At 29.7% G+C, this 23,186-nt stretch overlaps 3 protein-coding genes across 5 annotated transcripts; 2 read left to right on the top strand and 1 right to left on the bottom strand.

Moving 5' to 3' along the window:
* Positions 1-9,018: 9,018 nt before the first annotated feature.
* LOC120085514 (NEP1-interacting protein-like 2) lies at positions 9,019-14,272 on the top strand. The gene is made up of 5 exons (XM_039041526.1): positions 9,019-9,292; positions 9,454-9,587; positions 10,296-10,343; positions 10,432-10,599; positions 14,059-14,272. The coding sequence occupies exons 1-5, from the start codon at positions 9,118-9,120 to the stop codon at positions 14,182-14,184; spliced, it is 651 nt and encodes a 216-aa protein (XP_038897454.1). The 5' UTR covers positions 9,019-9,117; the 3' UTR covers positions 14,185-14,272.
* A 1,146-nt stretch (positions 14,273-15,418) lies between these two features.
* On the top strand, positions 15,419-19,816 carry LOC120085689 (OVARIAN TUMOR DOMAIN-containing deubiquitinating enzyme 2). Of its 3 annotated transcripts, none has more exons than XM_039041830.1 (9): positions 15,419-15,759; positions 16,290-16,372; positions 17,118-17,163; positions 17,400-17,508; positions 17,973-18,064; positions 18,154-18,216; positions 19,092-19,210; positions 19,376-19,451; positions 19,532-19,816. In XM_039041830.1, exons 2-9 carry the CDS (start codon positions 16,308-16,310, stop codon positions 19,586-19,588), a joined length of 627 nt encoding a protein of 208 aa, XP_038897758.1. In that variant the 5' UTR covers positions 15,419-15,759; positions 16,290-16,307; the 3' UTR covers positions 19,589-19,816. The 3 variants fall into 3 exon arrangements, with proteins under 3 accessions (XP_038897758.1, XP_038897760.1, XP_038897759.1); XM_039041832.1 differs by lacking the exon at positions 15,419-15,759 and adding an exon at positions 15,787-15,823; XM_039041831.1 differs by lacking the exon at positions 15,419-15,759 and adding an exon at positions 15,803-15,835.
* Positions 19,817-19,960: 144 nt separating this feature from the next.
* Positions 19,961-22,868, bottom strand: LOC120085688. The gene is made up of 3 exons (XM_039041828.1): positions 22,301-22,868; positions 21,886-22,011; positions 19,961-21,780 (listed from the first exon to the last, which is right to left on the bottom strand). Exons 1-3 carry the CDS (start codon positions 22,754-22,756, stop codon positions 20,266-20,268), a joined length of 2,097 nt encoding a protein of 698 aa, XP_038897756.1. The 5' UTR covers positions 22,757-22,868; the 3' UTR covers positions 19,961-20,265.
* Between the last annotated feature and the right edge of the window lie 318 nt (positions 22,869-23,186).

Here is a 23,186-nt window from a genome sequence, read left to right as displayed (position 1 = left end):
TGTAAAACAGACGTGCATAGCTAGATCCACTACGGAATCTGAATTTATTGCTTTATAGTTAGCTGGACAAGAGGTTGAGTGGCTTAGAAGTCTACTAAGAGATGTACCATTGTGAGAGGCATCAGTACCAGTCTCATTGCATTGTGATTCACAAGCTGCTATAGGAATTGCCGAGAATAGTGTATATAATGGCAAAATGAGGCATATTCATCTCAAACATGGAGTTGTGAAACAGTTATTAAAAGGAGGAGTTATGTCTTTGGGATTAGTGAGATCTGAAAGGAATCTGGCTGACCCTCTAATTAAAGGGCTAACAAAGAAAATAACTTTAAAATCATCAATGAACATGGGGCTTAAACCCTATAGTGATCCATAGCTCTTTATCTGGGTGGTCTATTGCGATAGACTTGATGTTCCATACCCTTTTTCTGGGAGGTCTATTGCAATGGACTTAACAATCCATAGCCCTTTACTTGGGTGGCCCTAGTACGAACTTGATGGATAAAACTAAAACCTTTAAATGATCCATAGCTCTTTCTTTGGGTGGTCCTGATATGGATTTGATGGATAATGATGAAATTCTCATAGCTCAGTATTTGAGTAGTTTGCCTTTGACAGACTTGATGAAGTTGGTCCTAGCACAGACTAGATGAAGAAGTCTTCATAGCTCAACTTAAGTGGTTTGTCTCTAACAGACTTGATGAAGTATTTGACGTGATAGTGAAGTTGTTGTCGCCTTTTATGAAAGAGTTTATGGGTCTCTTTCTAGTGCTTACACGATGACCCGAGGTTTATGTGAATGGTTTTAATTAGCACACTCTATATTGCGGAATCAAGGATAAATACTTGGAGTAAAACGTGTTGTGGGGGTCTCAACCAATGTTATTAAAAGTTCAAGAGGTAACTCACATTTTCTAATGAATTTGTTGCCCCGCTTCACTATACATCAATTCAAATAATTAGATATTGATATTTAAGTTTGGTCTCATATCTTTACTTAGAATGGTTTCTTCAAATAATCTGTTTTATTTTAATTTTGCTATAACAGTCATTTGTGGGGAATTGTTGAAAATGACTCTTGGGCTTAGGTCCATAGCAAAAATTAAACGAAACTGGAGAATATTGTCCCACATTGGAGAAATGCCTATAAGGTATAAATACTAAGGCATGCTAGAGGTAACTTCAAAGTGTGGTGGTGGTGGAAGTATAACCCTTTCACCACATGCGCGTGCCATTGTCGTCCATTCGATCGGAAGGCGGGTTCAGGTAACCGTTCTTGCGCGAAAAAGAAATAACTTTTTGTTACTCATCTATTTAATTTTTAACCTAAAAATTAAATGTTTTAATATTAAATGAGTTTCAGTTTCATTATAATGTGACTGTTTTTCTTCTTTTTATTTTTGTTTCTCTTCTCCTTCAACCCTTGGCATTTCATATGCTTCATATGCTTCTTCTTCATAACTCCATACACCCATTTGTAATAATATATCGTTTTTCAAAATCGTTTTCCATACTGGGCTTTCTCATCTTCTTTCATCTATTTTGAACATTATTTTTCCTCAATTCTAATCCATCTTCCAGCGAGTGCACGCTTGAAATTGAATGTTGTGTTAACCTTGGGGAGCAACCGGCATAGCGATTGGCACCAAAGTCAGCCCGTAGTTGCTTTCAGGCAGTGGTTCCTCCACAACACAGCAACTCTTCTACATTTGTATTTGACATTTGTGATGTTAAACCTTGTCAAATTAAACATGTTGACAATCTTGACACCTTCTAAAGAAGATATTTAAAAATATTTAAAGCAAATATATATTTTCAATTTTGTATTTTGGCTCTCAATTGATGTGTAGTTGAGTTTCAAATTGCTAGATCTTATTTTCTCAAACTTCCATTTATTTGTTTTTGAATGACTTTCGAGTTCTTGGACATTTGAACATCCATTTAGCCTTTAAAATGGTTTATGATGCTCTTAAATGTTCCAATTGAAAATATCCAAACTTTGTGTTTCTTCAACCCCTTTGGCTTTTTTTTTAAATCTTACTTTAGGTTAGATGATTAAACTAATTAATTAGATTAGTCTTGATCAAATGAATTTTAAAGAGAATTATCTTAGGATCTAAGAATGCTCACCATGCATTCTAAATCTGATCTAAGAGCTATTCATTCTTCTAACTAAGCTCTTAGTTAGAATCCATCGTTAATTTTAGTTGTTGGTGTTTGCATAATCTAGAAGGACCTCTTCTTTTTGCAAATCCAACCTCTTAGGCGTTTACACTTCAAATGTAGAAAAGAAAAAGAAACATTTTTTAATCCTAAAAAGTATATAAATAATTTGCTAAACATACATCAATTAAGTGTTTTTTTTTTCTTTTAGAATACACATTAATTAATCCTATTGCTTCAAGCAAGCGTGTTTGTATGATAGTACTACAATTATTTGATCTCTCTCTCTCTATGTGATCGGTCCCTGTCCTACATATTTTTTAGAATATAAACACCAATTTTGTGTAGTGTTAATAATACGAATGACTACAAATATTTTTCAAAAAGCCAAGATGAACATAACCTCAATTGACGTCAAGTATATACCATGATCTCAAACTTAAAATTTTGATCTTTCCGCCCCACAATTGTCATAAAAATATAATTTTCCAAAAAAAAATGGTAATGTTTGATTAAAATTGTTAGGATCAATAACGTTAATTTTTCGTCGACGAATTGACCTTTCAATGAATTCGACATCGATATGAAAAGTGTATAAACATTTTTATTATATCGTATAAAAGTTCATGAAATATAAATAATGAGATGTCATTAATGCAAATATAATATAAATAATAAATATTTAAATTTGTTTAAGAAAATATAAATTGTTTATTTATTAATTTAAATAATTTATTCGAATGTTTTGTTTTTAGAATTGTTTATTACATCCACATTTTAGTAAAACTGAGATTTCGACATTTTTGTTGATATCGATGTTAAATTACATTACCTTGTGTGTGTGGGGGTATTTTCTTCAAAGAAAATTTGTTTTAAGGAAAATTTAAACAAATTTTTATAAATAGATCAAAATTACTTTTGTGGGGTTTTTTTTTTCTTTTTTCTTTTGTGTGTTAGAAAAGTATTTAACTAATTTTCTCTTGATAGTGCTTATTCATCTCACTTAAAAATACTTGTTCTCAAAAGACATCAAAAAGCACACATCAACAACCATATTCAATGTATAGTTATTTATGGAACTTTACAATTAGATTTCAACTAGAGAAAATCATTAAACTGATTTTTGCCTGCTTTGTCATAAGAAATGACAAATTTTTCAATATGTTCTTTTAGTTGATCAAACTTTTTTTCTTTTTCTTTTTCTTTTCTTATTTATTTATTTATTTTTGAAAGAACAGCTTCTTGTTGAATATTTATTTATGTCAATTATTCACATTATTGTAAAGGCTAAATTACCACACACAAAGTTCATTAAAAATATCTCTATTATTTGTTTGTAACCTTATCGTTTCTTTTCTAATTCAACGACACTTCGATGGAGAACTCGAACCTCTTCTCATAATTGAGGATATATATCTTTTAACCAATTGAGTTATAAGCTTGTATTGACAAGTTTGTATTGGTTAAGCGTTCTACTAGGACTTGTTAATGACTCCCAAAGATGAAAAAAAAAAATTGTACCAAACATTAAGTTTAGATCATACTTTTATTTATTTATTTATTTATTTATTTATTTGAGTATAATTGGGGTAGGGAGATTTAAACCATAAAACTCGTGGTTTCTACACGCACAAATTTCAATTGAACTATATTCAGTTTGGGAGTTTAGACCATACCTAATATATATATGAATGAAACATTATTAAACTAGCTAGTATACCAAACCCTATACACATTTATGGTTGGAAATACCTTATATTTACTCATTGAAATTACATATCCAAAATCACAAAAAAAAATAGTAGTATATAAAATCCAAACTAAAAGTTTAGAAACTAACAAATTTTAATTTGACCCTAAAAGATTTGATTAGACAACAACTATATAAATATATGCAAGGATTAAAATATCAATATTGATATTGATATCGAGATTTCAATTTTATGGGTATATCGAAATCTACAGATATTTTTTTGTAAGTCACAAAATTTATTTAGATTAATAACTAAGAGTCTATTTAGAATTAATGATTAGCGAAAAAAATCGTTTTTATTTAAACTCTTTTGATAAAAATGATTTAAAATACACTTTGAAATTATTTCAAAATCTATTTTGAGTAGTTGCCAAAGACTTTAATTTTTCTAAAATTACTTTTTTTCAAAATTAAACCCTTGAAAAGTTAAACCAATTGCACCTTAGTTGTCTTTACTCTTAAACCAATATGAATATTGTTATTAAGAATTTGGACTAAATAAATGAAATTTTTTTATGTTTTATGAAAATTTATGAAAGATGTTGGAGATATCAATAAATATTTAATATTGATATTAAACCCTTCGATTTATAAATATATCAGTTTTTCATCCTTAATTATATATATAGTCATAAAAGAAAAATTATATGCAAGACAATCAAATTTGAGATCTCCAAAAGATCTTCACAAGTTTTATATATATATATACATATATATATATATCATGTTTAAAACAAGTAGGGTATAGCATTAGCAAGTTGAAGTTTTTTTTGTCAATAAATGCAACAATTTGGAAACCCCTAGAATTATACATTTAAATACACAGCCCACAGCTCAGACCAAAAACCACTATTGTTTCTTCTCATCTGCACACAGTTTAATTCCCAATTGTTAAAAAATATATTTTTTTGTCTGAGGTTTTGGTTTGTAGCAATTTACTCCTTTTTACTTTTCAATTTTGTAATAATTTAATCTCTTTATTTTAGTAGGTAATAATTTAGTCAATATACTTTCAAATTTGTGACAATTTAATCCCTAACATTGAAGACAAAAAAGGAAAAAAAAAAGAAAAAAGAAAAAAAGACATATATCGAAAGTAGATATCAAAATTTTTATTATTTATCGAAAATAATAAGTATCTAATTAGTTTTTATCGGTTAATCTATTTAAGAAATCTCATTAAATCTTGACATCAATTTCTATAATAAAGACTAAATTGTTAGAAAATTGAAAATATTGTAACGGCTAAATGAAAGTGAGTTTTGGCTGTTTTGTTTTTAAGAATATCAATCTGTTTAAAAACAAGAAAACAAAATATCTGTTTATTGTTGAAGAAAAACCAGAAGCTTGGAGGAATGGTTGTTTTTGGTTTTAAGAAAAACCATTGACTGAAAATGTTTTTATCTACTTTCTGGGGGATTTCATTAATGTCTGTACTGCCCTTCTTCTTCACTGACCATTCAGAAAACTTATTGAATTTAACACTCTCTCTTCCAATTGGCCTAACTTTACCTGTCACATTCTCTTCTACTTTTCATATATTAATATCCCATTTCTTTTTTCTTTTTTTTTTTGGATTAATATATATATTTTTTTACATATGTATTTGGTAATAAATTAAAGGTTAAAAAAAAATTTAGCACCTAAATTTTTATAACACTAATAATTTAGTCATTGAACTTTGGTTTGTAACGATTTATCCATGTACTGTAATAATTTAGTTCTTATACTTTAAAATTTGTAACAATTTAGTCTCAAACGTAAAAGAATTCATCAAAATTTAGATGTAATTTTTATTATTTTACGATCTAAACGTTGTAATTTATAAAAATATTGAATTTCTAATTAGTTTATTGATTTATTACTCAAGAAATCTCATTAAAACTTGACAATGCTATGTTTAAATTGAAACCACAAAAACTAAATCATTACAAAGCTAAATTTAGACTAAATTATTACTTCTATGAAAGTTTAGAGATTAAAAATAATTTTTAACCTTTTTTTTTATTATTATGAACTAACTATTAGGATGAATCTCAACTATATTATTAATAATTTTATGAATGTGTTTTACGTTATTTTACTATTAGTATATTAAACATACTTTAGTTTAAAAATAATAATAATAATATGAGTTTATAACAAGAACTTTTGTATTATTTATCAAAGTTAGAACTTCAACACAATATAAAAATTTTGTACAATTAGGTATAGCAACACAAATTGTTTAATTTGTTGACACATTTTATAAATTAATGTGACAATAAATTGCTCAAGGTTCATTATAACACATTCTCAAAATTGAGTTTATTCATAATATATATCTTAACCAATGGTAACAAAAAAAAATATATATAAAATTGGAAAATTCACATAAATTAGTGTCATCAATTTAATTGCATTTAACTACATTAATTAGTGATTAATTGCTTCTACCAATATTTTTTTAAGAATCTACAAAGATACATATTGAAAAATGATAGTTTAGAAAATGAAATAGCCTATTTAAATCTGTTTAAATCTTCAAACTTCACATTTGATGTACAAAAAAGTGATTAAAAGTAAAAATAATGTTGTTGAGATGACTTTTTATTAAGTAGAAATTATAGCAATGAAAATAGGAAGAGATGATAATCAAAGTTCAATTGACATGAATAATGTAATATCAGTTTCGATGTCAGAGGTCCGATCTCTCTTTTTATCCTAAAAAATATAGGAAGAAATTATATATCACCATAAGTCAATGAAGTGTGTGATATAATTTTTGTACTTTTTAATTTTAATTACGTTAAAGTGAACAAAGTATAAAAATATCGTTTTTGTGTATTATGGTAATGAATTGAAATGATAGACAATTGTCATGCTATAATTACACCCTTATTTAATTTGCTATATTCATGAATCTTCACTAATTATCATATAGGGGATGAATAGACCAAATCGATTATAGTTCAATTAGAATACGAATATATTAGAAATCACGAGGTTTATAGTTCGAATTTTCCTACACTCAATTGTATATATATATAAAGGATATTAATATAAATTTGGTATCCAAGCATAAATCAATTTATTAATTTGAATTAAGAAGTTAAAAGTTTGAATCCTCCCCTCTACTTATTGTCGAAAAGAATGAATTTGATTATCTAAAATTATAATCAATATTGTGATTTAGCTCAACGTATATTGTTTTTTCAAGTGATTTTTTTAACTTGATTTTTGTTTGAGTGATTTTATTTGAGTTTTTTTTTCCAGATACTATCCCTTTATTATGGATGGGTTGTTTTATATTTATGAGACTTAGAATTGGGTTTGTTTTAAATGGTCCATTTAATTATAGATTTGTCTTTTTAACCCAATTTCTTAGATTTATGTTCTATATATATATATATATATAGTTTGTTTTCTTATCACTCATTTAAAAGAAACGATTGGTGCACCAAATCACCAATTTGCTATTTTTTGAAAAAGAAGATGGTTGTTTTTTTGTTTTTTTGTTTTTTTTTTTTTCCTTTTTCAAAAATCATTTAGATTCAGGCTTCGTTTATTAACTATTTTGTTTTTTAAAATTAAATCTATTTCATCTACATTTCTACACTAGTTTGCATATTTATTAACTACAATGATTGAATTCTTAACTAAATTTCAAAACAAAAACAACTTTTTAAAAGTTATTTTTTTAACAAATAAACAAAATGGTTATCAAACGATGTCTTAGTTATTCGTTTAGTTAGCTTTATATTTTACACGATCACAAACCCTCAAAACTAAAGGCAAAAGGGAAATATGGACCATACCATAAATAATATTTTAATTATATTCATAGTTAAGAAAAAAAAATAATAAAAGCCCAAAATTATCGAAGTGGGAAATTAAATCCATGATTTTTCCCACATATGCGATGAAGAAGCATTCTCCTCACACAGCCTAATGATTTTTTTAAGTGGTTATAATATATATTAACTTTGAGGGTTGAAATTAATTTGATCGTTGAGGCGTGGTTAGTAATTATTCAACTCCGGTTATTAATCATTTGATTTTCGTTTTTCTAAAATTAAGTCATTTTTTCTCAATTTCTTACTATAATTTTCATCTTTTCTACGTAGAAGAGTTGAATTATTAGCTAAATTCTATAAGTAAAAACAAATTTTTTAAAAAAATCAAAACTTGGTTTGGTTTTTTTCTAAAACATTGGTAGACAGAAGAGCAAGAAATTAAGAAGTGAAATGAGTGTTTATAGGCTTAATTTTCAAAAATTTTAAAAACCAAATCTAAATAGTTACCAAATAGGATCTTAGTTTTTTTTATTTCTATTTTTGAAAATTGAGCATATAAACCCTCCTTTCATCGATTGATTTCTATATTTTGTTGTCTATATTTTGAGAGTCTTTTCAAAATCCAAATCAAAATTTGAAAATTGAACAATAATTTTTAAAAACTTTGTTTTTATTTTTGAAATTTGAATAAGAATTCAAATGTTTAATAGAAAATACAAAACCATGATTAGAAAATTGTGTAAAATAAGTACAGACTTGTTCGGTAGTCATTTGGTTTTTAAAAATTAGGGCTTATAAACATCACCTCCATCCATTGATTTCTCTGTTTAAACCAACCTTGAGAACTAAAAACAGGAGTTTTTAAAAACTTATTTTCAAATTTTGAAATTATCTAAGAATTCAAACATTTACATAAGAAAAGTATAAAAATTACGAGACAAACAAATACTAATTTCAACATCCAAAAACCAAAAATCAAATAGATTAGTTAAACTAAGCCTACATTTTTCAAAAACGAAAAATAAAATAGTTACCGAATGAAAAACTCCCATTATAATACTTATTAATTACTTGATCTTGTACAAATCTTAAAAATTGATGACATAAAAAAAACAACATCCCCAATTGGCAAAATCCATTATAAATGTGCAAAAGGTTAATTTAATTTAATTTTTTGGTACAAATATTCAAAAGTCAAATCTATTATAGAGAGAGAGAGAGAAAGAAAGAGAAAGGGCAGCTAAGAAACATTGCCAACTCTTCCCATATGTATAGATTTTATCCTCTAAGAAACTTTCATCCCATTTATTATCCAATGTAAGTTGATGCATTGTATAAGCCATAGAACTTGGCCCTACCATCTTCTTCTTTCTCAATAATGCCCTTTAAATATCCAAGTGAGACCTTTGTGTTTTTTAAACTTCAATGGAATTCTTCAAGCTTTTTGGCATGTCTTTCATTTCTTGTTCTAAGCTTACCAAGTTCAGGTTGTTGGTTATTGAGTTTAAGGAGCAGCAAGTTTTCGATAAAGCTTTTCGGTTCTTCGTCGAAGCTTCAAAGACGGTCGGGTTTGCTTTGTTCTTATCTCTTCTTGCTCTAGGTATATGTCTCGTCTCGAAGAATTATTTGAGAGAATATAACGACATAGATTACGGTTTAACATTGTTGCGACTTATAGTTTGATCATCATACGTGTTATTACGCGGTATAGGGAAGAAGATGACTTCATCGAATAATTTCTTTTTTCTCTCGCATTTGCAGTTGGTGCGTCGGCGGGGACGGTCATCGGAGCTTTCAAAGGCCATGGCGCGGCCATAGGAGCTATTGCCGGCGCCGCCACAGTCCTTCAAATATTGAATTGCACTGAATCTGGGCATAGATATACATTATCAAGGGTAGGCTTTTCAATATATATATCAAAAGGTTAGAAAAAAAAATGTCATGGTTGAAAGAAAGAACCACAAAAAATTAAAGTTAAAGATATACTTTTATTCTTTAAACATTTAAATTTGTGTTTATTTAGTTAAATTTTAGGGACATTTGCAAATATAGACATTAGACCCAATAAAAAAAATTGTAAATATGGCCAAATTTAAATAGTTAATAGACCATATCACTAGTATGGTAAGAGTCTATGATAAAAGTCTATCACTGATAGACTTATCTATATTTGCAATTTTTTTAAAAATGATATTATACACTTGGTTATTATTCCTAAAAATACTATCAATTGTAATTACCCTAAATTTTATAGAGTGTAACAAGTCTTCTTTAATTTTGTACCTAACATATTTTAGGCTCTTAAAATGTGTAACGACCTCCCTAAAATCGTTGTGTTGATACCATATATGTTATTTTGGCAATTCATTTTAAAAAAAAATAAGTAATATATTAAATATAAAATTGAAAAACTAAATTTGAAATTTTCATATATACATAATATTCAATTTGAATTTTCGCGAACTAAACGTTTATCGATTTTTAATTTTATTTCAACAATTACAAAGATGGATATCAAAATATTTTTTAAAAAAAGAATATCAATTAATCCTTAATATCGACGTTTCTCTCTGATTGTAAGAGTACAAATTTTATGGTGGCAGGAAGCAATAATGGAAAGGTTGATGGATGGGAAGGGGTTAATGAACTGGGTAAGTGAAAAAGCTTGAATGCTGCCTTTAATGGCGGATTTGAAGATATTTTTTGGTGAATATTTTTCTTAAAGACAAAAATTTTCAGGCGAACAACTTCTCGGAGTATATATGTCGAGAGATATCGGAGTTGGTCGACGTCACCGGAGAAAGTTGTGTGGAAGGGATGTCAATGGAGAGTGTTGGAATGTTGCCTGTTTGTCAATATGATCATAGCAAGATGAACTACTCCATTTCTTGTTCCATTTGCTTAGAGGTAATAAATATGTATATATGTGTGTGATTTAAAAAGAAAAAAAAAAATCTCTTTTTCTACTATATTTAGTTGTATTCTTTTGTTTTCTAGGTGGTATATTAAATTATTCTTCATTTTTTTTAAATTTTTTTGCTTTTTTTTTTATGGGTTAAATTTGGTCAATAAGGTCGGATCGATAACTAATTAAATTTTGTGTGATAACTATCTAATTTTTAGTCTTTTATTTTTTTTTAAAAAAAATTAAACTTATGAACACTACTTTTTTCTACGACTTTCTTTCTTTTGTTGTTGCTTTTGAAAATGTTTTCAAAATCTTTATCAATTTTGTTGCTTTTTTAAAAAAGGCTAAAGTATAAAAAATGTCCTTGGGCTTTGTATTTCGTGTCGAAAATATTTCTGAACTTTTAAAAGTTTCGAAAGTATCCTTAAACTTTCAAAAAAAAAGTTTAAAATATCCTTACCGTTAGTTTTGGACGGAAATTATTAGTGTTTTGTTTAAAACATACCTCTAAACTTAAAGAAAAGTTCAAAAATGCCCTTACTATTGATTTATGAACAAAAACTATTCATATCTTGTTGCAAAAATGTCTCTAAACTTTCAAAAGTTGCATTAGTAACCTTACCTTAAAAAAAATAATAATTAAAATGCTATTAGCGTTTATCTACAATACCTTGTCATTTCCATTTTCCATTTTCCAATTTATAACCGGATAATTCTTTGTTTTCTCTCTTTTCTCGGCCTCTTACTCTCTTTCTTGTTAACTATTTGACCTTGTATTATCTCATAAAAACATTATCTTTTCAAATAAGGAATATAAATTATAACAAAAAGAAAGAGAATAAGGAAGCACCAAGGGAACCTTAGGACTTAAATTTTTTACAAGGTTATAGGTTAATAGTTGAGTGTGTGTTAATAGCTAAATTTAAGATAAGATTTTAATTTTTAGATTTTTTGGATTTTTATGCTTATACTTAAAGTTTTTGTTTATATATGAGAAAATTGGTGTAAGAAATGAAAAAAATGGGAGGAAAATAAGAGTATCTATATGGAAAGGAAAAAAAAGAGAGAGGATATCTATATAATATATTTTTAAATCAATTCTTTTGGAACTTAAGACTTCAAATAAATTGATCGCTATACTAATGGTAGGAGCATTTTTATTATTATATTTTTGTAAGACTAAGAGTATTAATGCAAATTTTGAAAGTTCAAAGAAACTGTTGGAACGATCAGGAACGATTTGTGATTTGTGTTCATATATTAATAATAAAGGTATTTTTTTAATTTTTTTTTTAAGTTTAAGAGTATTTTTTAAACTGATAAAAGCACGGAAGTGTTTTTTTAAATAAAACACTAATGGTTTTTATCCAAAACTAACGTCAAGGGTATTTTTGAACTTTTAAAAATTCATAAATTTTTTGAAACTTTTAAAATTTTAAGGATATTTTTGAAAAAAAATACAAAGTCTGTTTTTTTATCTGGAAATTGACTAGAAAATTTAAACATTTCTTTAAAATATGTCAACAACTATAGCAAAAAATCGTTTGGAAATAAGCACAACTTTTAAAAATAATAATAAAAAAAAAAAACTAAAATGAAATTTCTATCCGTTTATATTTTGTTTTGAATTTTTTGAAATCAAGTTTTTAGTTTCTTTATTTATTATCTATTTTCACAATTCAATCCATTTTGGAAAAAAAATTTGGGCTAGAAAATATGAAGATCATTGTGAAAAAAATTATAATTTTTAAAAACCAAATAATTAACAACCTAAAATTTTGAGCTTGATTCATCAAGTTCTAAGTCGTTAGACTTAAAAACAAAAGAACAAAAAAAAAAAAAAATACTCACATACATTTTTAACATTTATATTTAATAGGTCTTTCAACTTGAATATGTGTCTAATTTAATTTTTATAGTAGTCCTTCAATTCGTGAAACAGTTTTAAATTTTAAAAACTTATTAGACACAATTTATTGTTCAAGTACATGTTAGAAATATAAAAATTTAGAACCTATTGAGTACAACATCGAAACATTAAATACAACAAATTTGAATTTAACTCTATTGGGTTAGAAAATGTATGAAAAAAACATATTGGGTTAGAAAAGAAGGGAAAAAAAAGTCACCTACCTACTAAAAATAAATCATAGAAAGTTGGGATATAAAATTTATTGTTATCTCACTTTTAATTTTTCTTTTTTTTTTACTTGATTGTTTTTCTCTCACTCTTTAAATTTATCTTTGTTTCAAAAATGCCTAAATGTTTCAATATTACCCAATAAACATTCATAAACCTTTCCAAACAAACACCTTTGGAGTAAAAATCCTTTTAAATGTTTCTATGAAAATGGGCACCTTGAGTGGTGTGACGATAATCTAGGACGAAAAATTGGATCACCACGTTATTTTAGATTATTGGTACAGTACTTTAAGTCTCGATTTCTATCTAAAATTCTAAATAATTTACCTTCCAAATGTAGTTTGAAAACATTCATGAAATTTCAAAGAGTGGATGAGTATTTTTTATAGAAAATATTTTTTTTATACCTAGATTTTGAGTTTAGTTTTCATTTAATCTATAGGTTTCAAAATGCTATACATTTATTTTTTTTTTAAGTTTTGAATTTGGTTTCAAGGCTCATAAATTTCAATATGTTACAATTCCATCGTTGAGATTTGAGTTTTTATTCAATTTAGTCCCTAATTTTCAAAATTTACTATTTTAACTTCAATTTTACTAAATACTCATATTTTGTCTTCGCTATTAATATTTATTAATTAGTTTTGAATAACTAATTAAGTTTAATTATTTTTCAACACTATTAAAATTAAATTTAAATTTTCACTTCATAATTATTTTAAATAAATCAATAGACAATAACGGCAACTACTAAAAGTGAATAGTCAATAAAAAATCAAGATTAAAAGTGTAAAATCTTGAAATCTAATGGTCAAATTAAAATAAAACTCAAATCTCAATGATAAAATTGCAACATTTTGGAACTTAAAAACTAAATTAAAACCAAACTCAAAACTAAAGAATTAAATATGTATAACATCTTGAACTTTGAGATCAAATAGAAACTAGACCCAAAATCTAAGATCAGAAAGTTATTTTTTCCTTCAATAAATAAGAAAATATCTCTTATATCTTTCATCGAGTAAACAATATCATATGAAAAAAAAAACAAGTAGAAGTTTCGAAGCCAATAATTTTTTTTAAAACTATTTTAAATAACAAAATTACTAAAAATATTTATAAATAATAGTAAAATATCGCAAATAATTTTAAATAATAAAATTGCTGAAAATATCACAATCTATCGCAGGTAGATAGTGAAATTTTACTATACTTATAAATATTTTAGTTCATTTTTTTATATTTGAAAACATCTCTAATTTTTTTTTTTGTATATAATTATATATTAATATTTTTTTGGGGTCACTTTTTTCAGGAATTGGAAGATGGAGAATTTGGTAGGATACTTCCAAATTGTGATCATTTCTTTCATGTGGGATGCATAGACCAATGGCTACACTTGCATGGATCTTGCCCAATTTGTAGAAAATGTTGTATTTAAACCATACCTCATTATATTGTAAAATTAATTTTGTTTTTTTTTTCTATATATATATTTAAAAAAAGAAAATATATTTAAGTCATTATTATTATTGGCATTTTAAAATAATATTTGAAGAAAAAATATTTAACAATAAATCAATCATACAAAACGAGAGGAGCTATTCACAATGCCCAAGGAGTTCCATTATTCATTATTATTATTAGGCTAAATAATAGAAACTACTTATGGTTATTATTTTAAAGGTTTTATTAATACTCTTGACCTAATGTATGGTTGAACATTTTCATTATATTGTAAATTTTTTTATTAAACATAAAAAAAAAAACAAACAACAAAATATTACTAACATAAATATAATATAAATAATAACCATATTAACTTGTTTCAAAAACATAAAATTTACATTTTTTCCACTTTTTATCTTACAATTTTTTAAAAATATTTGTCTACATCGATATTTTATCAATATTTTTCTCGACATTTTCATAAAATTGAGACATCCATATTTCTATCAATATCGATCTTTTAAATCTGGCATATAACATGTAGGAAGAATTCAAACATCTAACCTCTTAATTGTGAATATGATGCATGTGATTATAGTTGAATTGATTTTATAATAATATATAAAATTCATATTTTTAATTTAAAATTTTTAAGAAAATATCAATCTATACTCCTAAATTTTAGTGGCATTTAATTTAAACCATGGACTAATAAGTGTATTAATTTAAATCCTTAAACTTTTATAAATATATCAATTTACATTATTCATTACATTCCATTCAGAAAAATATTGCGTGAAATTTATAATTATATTGACTAAATTCATAACCAAGACTCAAGACATAATTTCCTTTGAAAATTGTTCAAGCATTTACTCTAATAGTCCATTTTGTTAAATCAATATTTAAATAAGTTTACACATATTTGAGAATTAATGCAAAGATGGTTTTCAAAGATAATTATAGTGAATGGTCTAAATTGATTAACTTACCAAATTTAAGAGTTTAATTGACTTAAATTATAAATTTTACATAATATCGATATATGAAAACTAATTAATGGTGCATCAATTTCACACGTATTTATTTAGTTCAACAATAGGATTAGTTCTCACCTTTGAAAAATTACAATAAGATTTGACAAAAAAAATAATAATAATAACAATGAAAAAAATCAAATCACATTGAAAGTCATCCAAAACAAAGTAGAAACTCGAATGCTTTTGGATTTGAATTGAATCCACTCTTTAGAATACTCCCAAATTGAGCTCGAATCTCATTTCCATACCTTCTTTCAAAGTTTGTTGTAACTTTTTGAGAAAGCTCGTCGTATTGCCAGTGGTGGGGACAGCTTCGAATCGGCGCGAGCAGTTTCATTTGTAATTTTGGAGTACCCAGAAAAAATTTGGCGTTAACAAGCTCATAAAGATCGACAACCGAAAGTTTGAAACGTCTTCTTCATTCAATTCGACTCTATCCTTCATTCAGAAGGAAAAAGAAAGCATATCTTATTCTTTTCTTTCATCTATCCATAAACTTCTTTGTGGGTCTTCGACTTTTTTTGCCGGTAAAACTCTTCTCCTTCTGTAGACAAAATTGGATCTGGGGTTTTCTTGGATTTGTGTTCTTGGGTTTGTGGTTTGGTGAATTTCAATCTTGTTTTTACAATTCCCTTTGTGATTTGTGGTAGATAATACTTCTGGTGAATCTGGGTTTGATTTAGTTTTGTAATTTATGACGAGGGGTTTTTAAGTTTGTCTGAGTTTATGTATACCTTGAAGCCTAGAAGGTCTCTTTTCTGTATGGTTCTGGGTTGAGTTGGTTTGTCTCTCCTTGTTCATCTTATATTTTGACTTTCTTGATATATGTTGTTGAAACTCCTTTAGATATGAACATATTTGCTTGCTGTTAGGAGTTGGCTTTTGATGATGTATTTCTGTTTGTGCTTTTGCATCAGCTTGTGCATTGAGAGGTTCACTAGTAATCTTGTTCTTGGTTTATATTCTGCTAGTGATTTTATTTATTTGAATGGAACTTGAAGTTTATATGTTCATTTGTATCAGATATTAAAGAGCCCATTGATTGAATTGATTTCAGGTAATACTTACTTATACTATGGAGGGTACAATTCTTAGAAGGGTTATTCCATCTGACAACAGTTGTCTCTTCAATGCTGTTGGGTAAACTTCAAATTACTTGCCTACCTATTCTTTTGTAAAGATTAGGAGATAAGGCTGTCTATTGCCTATGAAATGGCTGTATTTTAGTTGTGACATGTCCATACATGAGAGAGGCAGATTAAGAGAAAAGGGTTGAAGTTAGGAGGGAATCAATTTTTACCCTTAACCTTCCAACTCCTATTCAATGAAGTTGTTTCCTATCCAAAAACCCAACTGCAGATTAGGAGGAAAAGTTAAGGAAAAAAAATCAACTTCTTGTCATATAATGTTTTAGTTCTTTCTAAAGATATGGGTCTCCCCCTTTAGTTGTATGTGTGCTTAACTTGTCTGCTTAAAACTTTAAATCTTCTGCTAATATTTATATTTATATCTATATAAGATTTTCTTTTCTTTGTAAACTTAAGTCATAAATCATTATGTTCTAGAATTATATATGTGTGTTTTCTGCAACTTCTCATTGATACCAAATGCCTTTCCGCTCTCTTTTCTTTTCATATATATTTTGAATACAAATATCATCATACAAAGTTTGAATATATTTTTTTAGTATGGAAATCACTGAAATGTAATGAGTACACAATTACATTTGATAATATAAATTGTAATGGGTCCTTTCCATGTTCATAGTTTGGTCTTCTAGAAAATGCAATGTGAGTTGTCACCATACTTGTGTCATGTGCCCATGTCTCATGTTCATTTTTGTGCTACTCCACTCAATTTTTTTTCTTTTTGTGTAATGTGTCAGGTATGTCATGGACCATGATAAACACAAGGCTACTGAGCTAAGACAGGTTCTGATTTGTAATATTTCATCATTACTGGAACTACTCTAGATTTTTCTGCTTTTCATCATGCATCTTGCTTTAGGAGTTCTTTTTAAATTCTAAATTATTTGAAAGAGGTCATATATCCAACCTTAACAATTAGAATTGAGAGAGGAAAAAAAGAAAAGAAAAGAATCACATTTGTACAAAATCACATTTGTATTCTTCGCTCTGAACATTTGGTACAATTGATTCTCTTGAAGGTTATAGCTGCAACAGTAGCTAGTGATCCAACAAGGTATTCTGAAGCATTTCTTGGAAAGCCAAATGAGGAGTATTGTTCTTGGATTCTTGATCCAGAGAAGTGGGGAGGTTTGTATCAATATTATCATTGCTTGATGGAAAGGTTTTTATGAGGCTTTCTTGTTGGAATCCAGTATAACTTCAAGATCAAAATATATAGTTACCCTGCTGTTTCTTGTTTCTAGCATTAGATGATGGGCTAGGTGTTTTGTTGAACTTCTTCAGGGAGTTCTTGACTATGTTGCTTTGCATGTTTGTCTCATTGTTTGTTCTTCCAATAGTAAACTATAAACCAACTGAAACATATGAAGCTTTAGGTGTAGCTGGAATATATGGAGCATTTTGGGGGGTTTCCAGCATTACATTTTAAAAAATATTCTGCGTGCCATTATGCAGCAGCTGATGCCAAATCTATTTTAGTTGAGAGGAAATAATTTTGGCATTTAAAAGTACCAATACATCTGATTGGGCACTGGAAATATGCTATGTTAAGTAATCTGTTATTCTTTTTAAGTTTGTTATCTCTTATGCAGGTGCAATCGAGCTTTCAATACTATCTGAATATTATGGGCGTGAAATAGCAGCATATGATATCCAGACCACACGATGTGATTTGTACGGTCAGGTTAGGATTTTCAATTCCTACGACCCTGTTGTCTTGCAAGAGTAATCCTTTCACCTTTCTGACACTGGATTATCCATTCTCTTTGACAGGAGAAGAAGTATTCAGAAAGGGTTCTGCTGATATATGATGGACTCCACTATGATGCTTTAGTTGTATGATTTTCTGATTCCCTCACATTCTATTATTTTTATGCTGATTGTTATCCATTGGTAAAATGATTGTAGGATGGAAATAAACCTACCCTGTCAACTTGTTTTAAAACATTTATTGACTGGGATTCAAGCCCTGTTAGGTTTGCATAATCCAAAGTTTACTGTGTGGTTTTTCTTTTCAATTGTTGTTATTTGGGGGTGGAGAATGGAGAGATCTGTTTGTTTGCAAATTGGGTATCAATAAGATTGTTGTGCAAGGGTTATCTGTATTTTATTTATTGGCCAGAATACATAAATTACAAATGTGCATGGTCAAGGTTTAGTAGATTTCCATTTTGTTTCCCTTTTGTTTCTTTGATCATGGAAGATCTTTGACTTCTTACATAACGCAGCAAGATGACCTTTGATAATTTTTGATAATTTGTTCTTGGTTTAAATATCATTTTGATCTCTATTCTTTGAAGTTTGTTCAATTTTAGTTTCGGTAGTTTTAATATATTTTAAATTCAGTCCAAAAAAATGTTTTTTGTTATCTATTAGTTATTTTATTATAAATTTTGAAAACATATTCACATATTGTATTTCTTTACATGAAAATTATTATAACCAATTTTGATAAAAAAATAACTTCGGGGGACAAAATTTAAGATTGATTGAAAGTATAGAGACTAAAATTGGACAATTGAAAATACTGGAACTAAAATCGAACAAACTTCAAAGTATAGGCCGAAACGGTATTTTAACCTTTTTTTTTTTTTTTTTTTTTGCGTGAACAGCCACTGTAAAAACTCGGGTAGGTCTCATGATTTCTTTCTGCTTGTTAATGTTCTTCTACACTGTCTTATCTTGGATTCGTGCATTTTTGTTTTTGGCAGATGTCTCCGGATGAGGGAGCTCCAGAAGAATTTGATCAGACCATATTTTCTGTGAATAGGGACAGGACGATTGGGCCGATTGAAGAGCAAGCTCTTCATTTTGTTAAAGAGCAACAAAGGTAGGAAGGATCATGTGTAATATGATGAAAGAAACTTATGTGTTTTACACTAACATTGTAAAAATCCAAAGAAAAACATGTTGAAATTTTCAATCAAAGGTCTTAAAATCTGATTCTACTAATCCTGTAAGCTTGAGATATCTTAACCACGCTTGCACGTTTCAGGAAAAGGAGATTCACCGACACTGCCAACTTCACACTGCGCTGTGGGGTTTGCCAAATTGGAGTCATTGGCCAAGCGGTATTCCTTGTCCAAATTCATTAACTTCCTTCATTAATTCTTCGAACTCTTGTAATTCATTTAAAGAATCAAATGTTCAGGAGGCTGTCGAACACGCAAAAGCCACTGGCCATGTCAACTTTCAAGAGTATAGGTGACATGAAGAATGTTGGGCAAAATAGTTGATCTGATCGGTTTCCGCTTTATCGACTCCTCCAGCTTGTTGAATTGTTATATTACCATTTCAAAATCTTGATCACCCGGGAAAGTGTAACATTTACTGACTAGAGTGTTGTGTAATTGATTAAATTGTCACAGAATAAGATGTTGTGATCTCTCTTTACATATGGTGCAGAATCATTTTGCATTCTAGCTGTTTTCCCCAAGTGACTGAGCTTCTTCTCTTCCTTTGTTCTTGCTTGTCGATAACAGTGATATATCCCAACATATTATATTCTTTTATAAAATTTATAAACTATTGTACTTTCCAAAATATAAGCCCTACTCTTCAAGGGAGTCCTCCTAAGGGATGTTTGGAAGGTTATTATTTCATTGATAAGTCGAATATTCGATACATCTGGAGAAAATAGAGGCAGAATTCGGAAATTATCTTCCAAGCCTCATTAGTTTGAATCTTACAGTACAGTACATATATAACATTGCGATGCCTTCTTGACGAAAATCGATCTTTACAGCCGCGGAAAATAGTCCAGGCTTGCTCTCAATCATTGTTTCCGTTCCCAGTTGCAAAGCCATAGACAGCCAAGAAAGGTAAAATTAGCATTACAGCTTGATGGTTGGATCACAAATCTCAAGAAGCTATCACTCACTGCCTCTATATCTTCTGTTTAAGGACATGCCGCAATTGTAGCTTCTGGCTTTCCTTCACATTTATCTGAACTTTCCTCTGTCGAGCTATTTGAGCGTCGCTTAAGTCGAAGGAACTCCATTGACCTATAAAATCTGGACTAGAGCCACCATTCCCTGATTCTGCTTCTGGTGATGATGTTATTATCCTATGAGACTCCTTTACTGGTATCATCTTGTTGCTGTCTCCTCCATTATGATGGCCAGATTTCCAAAGCTTCTTTGTTAAGTTTGATACTTTCTTTGATTTCTTTACAAGTTCTGAGTAGACTTCACTGATGTTGATTGTTGTTTCACCATTTCCTCCGTATTCTTCCCAGTCTGTTACACTACCTGAGCCTGAGGTGCTGCTACTTTTTCCACAATTCTTATTAGCAGGTGGTATCATGCTTCCTTCCGGTGAAGAACTCGAATCCTGATCCTCAACTTGGCTCACTGTTTCCCATCCACTCTCATCGTCTATGTCACCATTCTGATTGATGCATGGATGTGACGCAATCAGAGTGCCATCCACTCGTTTAGCCGCATCCACGTTTACTTCAGGACTCGTTGTTCCAACTTTAGAGATTTCGGTAGCTGGACTGTAAGAACCATATGGCTTAACCTCCCTCTCATGGTTTTCATCAAAATTAACTTCTTCAAAGATGGAGAAAATATCGTCTGGTTTAGGATGTTGGTAAGATAACTGCTTTATGTCTTGAATGTCCACTGCAGAAGCAGTCTTTCCGAGTATTACAGCTTCTTTCATCTCCTTAATGTCTGAGATTGCTCCCCTTAATCTTAGGAAATTTTCAAGATCTGCAACAAGCCTATTCATCTGAGAGTATTTCTCTTCTACAGCTACTTTGGCATCGACCAGCTTCATTTGAACGCGTTCTTCACGCCATACTTCTGCCAACTGCAACATCTTTCTCTCTCCTTCCACTTCCTCTCTAAGTCTGGCAGATTCTCTCTTCGACGCCTCTATTTCTGCTTTGTCATCTCCAATTTCTTTAGCAAGCTCTTCACACACTTGTTCAATCAATACTCTTTCCTTCCTTTCTTCTTCATAGTCCTGCATCAGCTGTTTCACCAATGACTTGGCATCAGCCAGCTCACGAACCAGTTTTGAATTGAAATGCTCTACTCTTCGTCGATTTTTCCTTTCATGGTTCAACTCCGTTCTGATGCTTTCTATAAATACACGTACTTTCTCATGTTCCCGCATACGCCATACAGCCTTTTCCTCATCAACCTTTCTCAAGAAGCTCTCAAGCTTCTTTTTCGATACATGACGTTCAGTTTCAAGTTCCAAAATGCGCACTCGTGCCTGCTTTAGTTCGGCTTCAAGGGAAGATATAACAGAAACCAGGCTCACTTGCTGGTCAAGAAGCTCTCTTTGGTTGTAAATATGGCCCCTTTCATCTGAAATTTTCGAGCCAACAGGATCCCACTTAGTTGCTCCCTCCATAACTGAGTTGGAGAATTGAAAGAACGGCTCAAGCTGATGGCAGGGGGATTGAAGAAAACACTTCAAATTTTATACCAACAAGTATTTTCATGAAAAAAGATATATATATGAAAGAGGAACTGAAGGTAGTGTCATTACCTTGCACAGAACACCATTTCTCATACCAGACGAGGGTTGGCCCTGTAACAGATCCCTTGTTTCATTACTAAATATGTTGTTATTGTGATGACGGAGAATTGGGACCCGAACATGGCCAGCAACAGGCTGCAAGATGAATGATAAATGATCACAGCAATGAACCGAATTGTAGAAATGAAAGCGAAATTTTAATTCCTAAAACTCATCTAATCACAATTCTTAACAGCAATGTCAGAAACAGAAACGAAATATCCAATCCCAAGCAACGCAGCGGTTTCCAAAATTATGATTCTAAGTAAAGAGAAAACTGCACACTTAATATTCACCAATTGCAAATCATACAAATAGAACAATTCAAGTTCCATCAAATTTCTCCAAATTCAATTCGAAACGAGATTTCCAAAGTAACATTTACCTGAAAACCGATCCCCTGCTCCTGCTTGCGTCTCAAACCATTCCTTCCTCCATCAGCGCTAACCTCCGGCTTCTGAAACCGCCAAAAACCAGCAGCGAGTTTCCTTGCTGATACGATCACATCTCTTTCCCCACTCGCCTGCCGGAGATCTTTTCCTCCGTTCTCCGATTCCGACTTCTTCTCGTCCTGGTCCTCTTCACCTCCACCATCGACTCTCTCCTCGACCTTCCACTTCAGAAGCGGAGTCTGTGGCCGACTCCTCCGGCCGGACGGCGCCAGTTTCCTCTTAATCAACGAAAGGTTTCGGATCCTCCGCCGAGAATCCTTGCGTGAAGTTGGCGTCTGCTGAAGATCCAATTCCGGCGATTGGTTCACCGACTTTGGATAGAGTGAAGAGGTGAATGTATGAACCTGATGAGACTTCGCCGGCGGCGGCAGCTTCATCGTCGTCTCCATCCGGTTGGAAGATGGATTGAGAAAATCGCAGTGTGTGAATCGATTTTCCAGTTTTCTGAGCGAGCTCGTGGAGCAATGGCAGAGACGAATTGACCAATATGCCCTTCCAAAGATACCTTACGATGAGAACTGCATTTAATATAATGATTTATTTTGTTTCAAAAATAGTTAATGGTCCCTAATTGAATTTTTTTTGTCAAAAATCTCTTTTCTTTATTAAATATATTACTCCATCTTTTCCTAATTGGATTTTTGGTATATATATATATATATGAAAATGGTGGTTTTTAAATATAGAAAAATGAATCAAAATATTTACGAAATATAGCAAAATTTTAGAACTATCCATGATAGATGCTGATATACACTGATAGACTTCTATCAGTTTCTATCAACAGTGTCTATCAGTGCACTGATAGAAGTTTATCAG

Source organism: Benincasa hispida, chromosome 9 (assembly GCF_009727055.1).
Source record: "Benincasa hispida cultivar B227 chromosome 9, ASM972705v1, whole genome shotgun sequence".
Classification (NCBI taxonomy): Eukaryota; Viridiplantae; Streptophyta; class Magnoliopsida; order Cucurbitales; family Cucurbitaceae; genus Benincasa; species Benincasa hispida.
The sequence above is the reverse complement of the archived record's forward strand: the minus strand, read 5'-3'. Positions and strand labels throughout refer to the sequence as shown.